Source organism: Microtus ochrogaster, chromosome X (genome assembly GCF_000317375.1).
Source record: "Microtus ochrogaster isolate Prairie Vole_2 chromosome X, MicOch1.0, whole genome shotgun sequence".
NCBI lineage: Eukaryota > Metazoa > Chordata > Mammalia > Rodentia > Cricetidae > Microtus > Microtus ochrogaster.
Window position 1 is genome coordinate 56,772,683 of NC_022026.1, and position 2,790 is coordinate 56,775,472.

A 2,790-nucleotide genomic window follows, 5' to 3' on the forward strand; every position below is an offset into this window, starting at 1 on the left:
CCACAGAGAAACCCTGTCTCGAAAAACCAAAACAAACAAACAAACAAACAAACAAAATTCAATTTTAATTGTTTAATTTAGTGACATCAAGTATAGTCAAACTGATTTATAATTACTTACACTATCCATGTCTAGAAAGTTTTCATCATCTCAGATATAAACTTTGTACCTATTAAATGATTATTCTCTATTTCTCACCCTCCCTAACTTTTGATAACCAGTCCTACTTACTGGTAGCCCTTGCTGGCCTGGAACTCATACGTAGACCAGACTGGCCTCAAACTCATAGATCCATTTGCCTCTCTGCTCAGTTGTTCAGTGTCATCCTGGCTACATGAGACCTTGTCTTATTACAAACAAGCAAACAAACAATACACTTCCTTTCAATAGTGATAAGCCTAAGGGTGATGTCATAGGATGTTTCCAGATACTGTAGTGAATGCCTTTAATCCTAGTACCCAGAGGCTGAGACAGGCAGATTTCTGTGAGTTCCAGGCCAGCCTGGCCCATGTAATGAGAACACCAAAACAAACAAAACCAACCAACCAAGTTGAACTATATATATGTTACTTGGTGAAACATGTTCAGTTCTTTTTGTCAATGCTGGGAATCACACCAAGGGCCCCATTTCATTTTTTCTATAATACCTGAGTTATATCCCCCAAATCTCTCTTCAAATCTTTATTTTAATTGGGTTGTTGATTATTAATTAAAATTAAAGCCATAATCTGATGTCTTCAATGTACCTACTATGATAGCTAAGAATACCCACTGTGTCTGACTTGAGTTTATACAGTTTATACAGTTGTGCATGCTGTCACAGCTGCTGTGAGTTCATATATGCAGCTTCCCTGTTATCCTAGAAACACTCTTTTGTAGTAGTCATCCTCAACATCTTACAATCTTTCTGCCATCTTCTGCAATGACCCCTGAGTGACCTAGCTTGCTTGCTTGCTTGCTTGCTTGCTTGCTTGCTTGCTTTTGATTTTTTCTTCCTTTTTTTGGTTTTTGAGACAGGGTTTCTCTGTAGCTCAGAGTCTGTCCTGGAACTCACTCTGTAGTCCAGGCTGGCCTCAAACTCACAGAGATCCACCTGTCTCTGCCTCCCGAGTGCTGGGATTAAAGGCACCTGGTTTTGATTCCTGATCTTTAGGAGCAGGGTGTGATATAGATGTCCCATTTGGGATTTAACACTTTGTAATCTCTTGTCTGCATGTTGGTCAGTTGTAGGTGTCTGTGTTAATCACCATCTACTGCTAAAAGAAATTCTTTGATGATGATTGAGAGATATACTAATCTATGGGTATAACAGTCACCAGAAGCTGGTTTCATATTACGTTCATTTTGCATGTTCTCTTCTAGAATCTGTGAGATGTTTAGTCACAGCTTTTTGGCTCCAGTAAGAGCTTGACCTTTTTTTTTTTTGTTGTTGTTGCTTTGTTTGTTTTTTTGAAACAGGGTTTCTTTGTTTAATAGCCCTGCTGTCCTGGAACTTGCTCTGTAGACTAGGCTGGCTACAGAGAAACCCTGTCTTGAAAAACCAAAAAAAAAAAAAAAAAAAAAAAGAAAGGAAGAAAATAGAAAAGAAAAATGTGCATGTAAATTTCTGTGTTATTAATTTGGAACTCGTTCTTCCACTTTAGGACCGCAAATTAACTAAAGCTGAGCAGCAACGGTTCAAAGAAGAAGCAGAAATGTTGAAAGGCCTCCAGCATCCCAATATAGTTCGATTTTATGATTCCTGGGAGTCTATATTAAAAGGAAAGAAATGTATTGTGTTAGTGACTGAACTAATGACATCAGGAACCTTAAAGACGTAAGTTGACTCTGATAGTACCTGTTGAGATGGAAATCATTTTAAGAAGTCATAAAAATTATTTATAAGCTTTCTAACTTAAGAATTTGTAGAGGGGCTGGGGCTATAGCTCAGTGAAATAGCATTTACTTAGTATATACAAGGGCTTGGTTCCATCCCTAGTAACTATAACAATAAAAAAGAACTTGTAGAATCTATTTCAGATTGATTGATTGAAAAATCAAGATATTAATGAAGTTTGTTAGACTATGCAGTGCTGAAAAGTTAATGTTTGGGGACCTGGAGATGAAGTTCAATTGATTAAGTGCTTGCCTAGTATGCATTAAACCATGGATTCAATCCCCTGCACACATACAACTAGGAACATTGACACCACCTTTAATCTTAGCACTGTGTAGTGTGGTAGAGATAGGAGGATCAGGAGTTGATGGTTATTCCTGGCTACATGATGAATTCATGACCAGCTTGCGCTACATGAGACCATGCCTTAAAAACCCAAAAAGTGGGGTAGAGAGATGTCTCATAAGTTAAGAGCTCTTGTTGCTCTTGCAGAGCCTCTTAGCATCATTGTGATGGCTTATAACCAGGGAATCTAGTGACCTCTTTTGACATCAGTGAGTGCCTGGTATGCACTTAGAAAACATACATGCATGCAGGCAAGCCCTCATACACATAAAATAAATAAATCTTAATTAAAAACCCCACAAAAGTTAATGTTTTAGATATATCATAAAATTTGAGTTAAAAATTATTATAAATTATAATTGCATTTTAAAAGAAAACTTGCTAAGGGTTTGGCCCAATTTATACATCTTGCAAGGAATAACTACTGTTTTTTTTTGTTTGTAACCAACTTTTTATTTGGTATGAATTGATTGTATAATCAGTTGTATATTTACAACTTTATTATTTAAAGTTACAATTTGATTTTTTTTTTTGTTTTTTGAGACAGGGTTTCTCTGTGGCTTTGGAGC

The 2,790-nt window shown here is 36.6% G+C and overlaps 1 protein-coding gene across 7 annotated transcripts in view; it reads left to right on the forward strand.

Annotated features, from left to right (window-relative positions):
* Nucleotides 1–2,790, forward strand: part of Wnk3 (WNK lysine deficient protein kinase 3) — a 123,828-nt gene that overhangs the window by 31,085 nt on the left and 89,953 nt on the right. For all 7 annotated transcript variants that reach the window (XM_026784791.1, XM_026784790.1, XM_026784793.1 and 4 more), the window contains exon 3: nucleotides 1,644–1,816. In XM_026784791.1, the coding sequence (XP_026640592.1) occupies nucleotides 1,644–1,816 (173 nt within the window). The remainder of the gene's footprint in view (nucleotides 1–1,643; nucleotides 1,817–2,790) is intronic.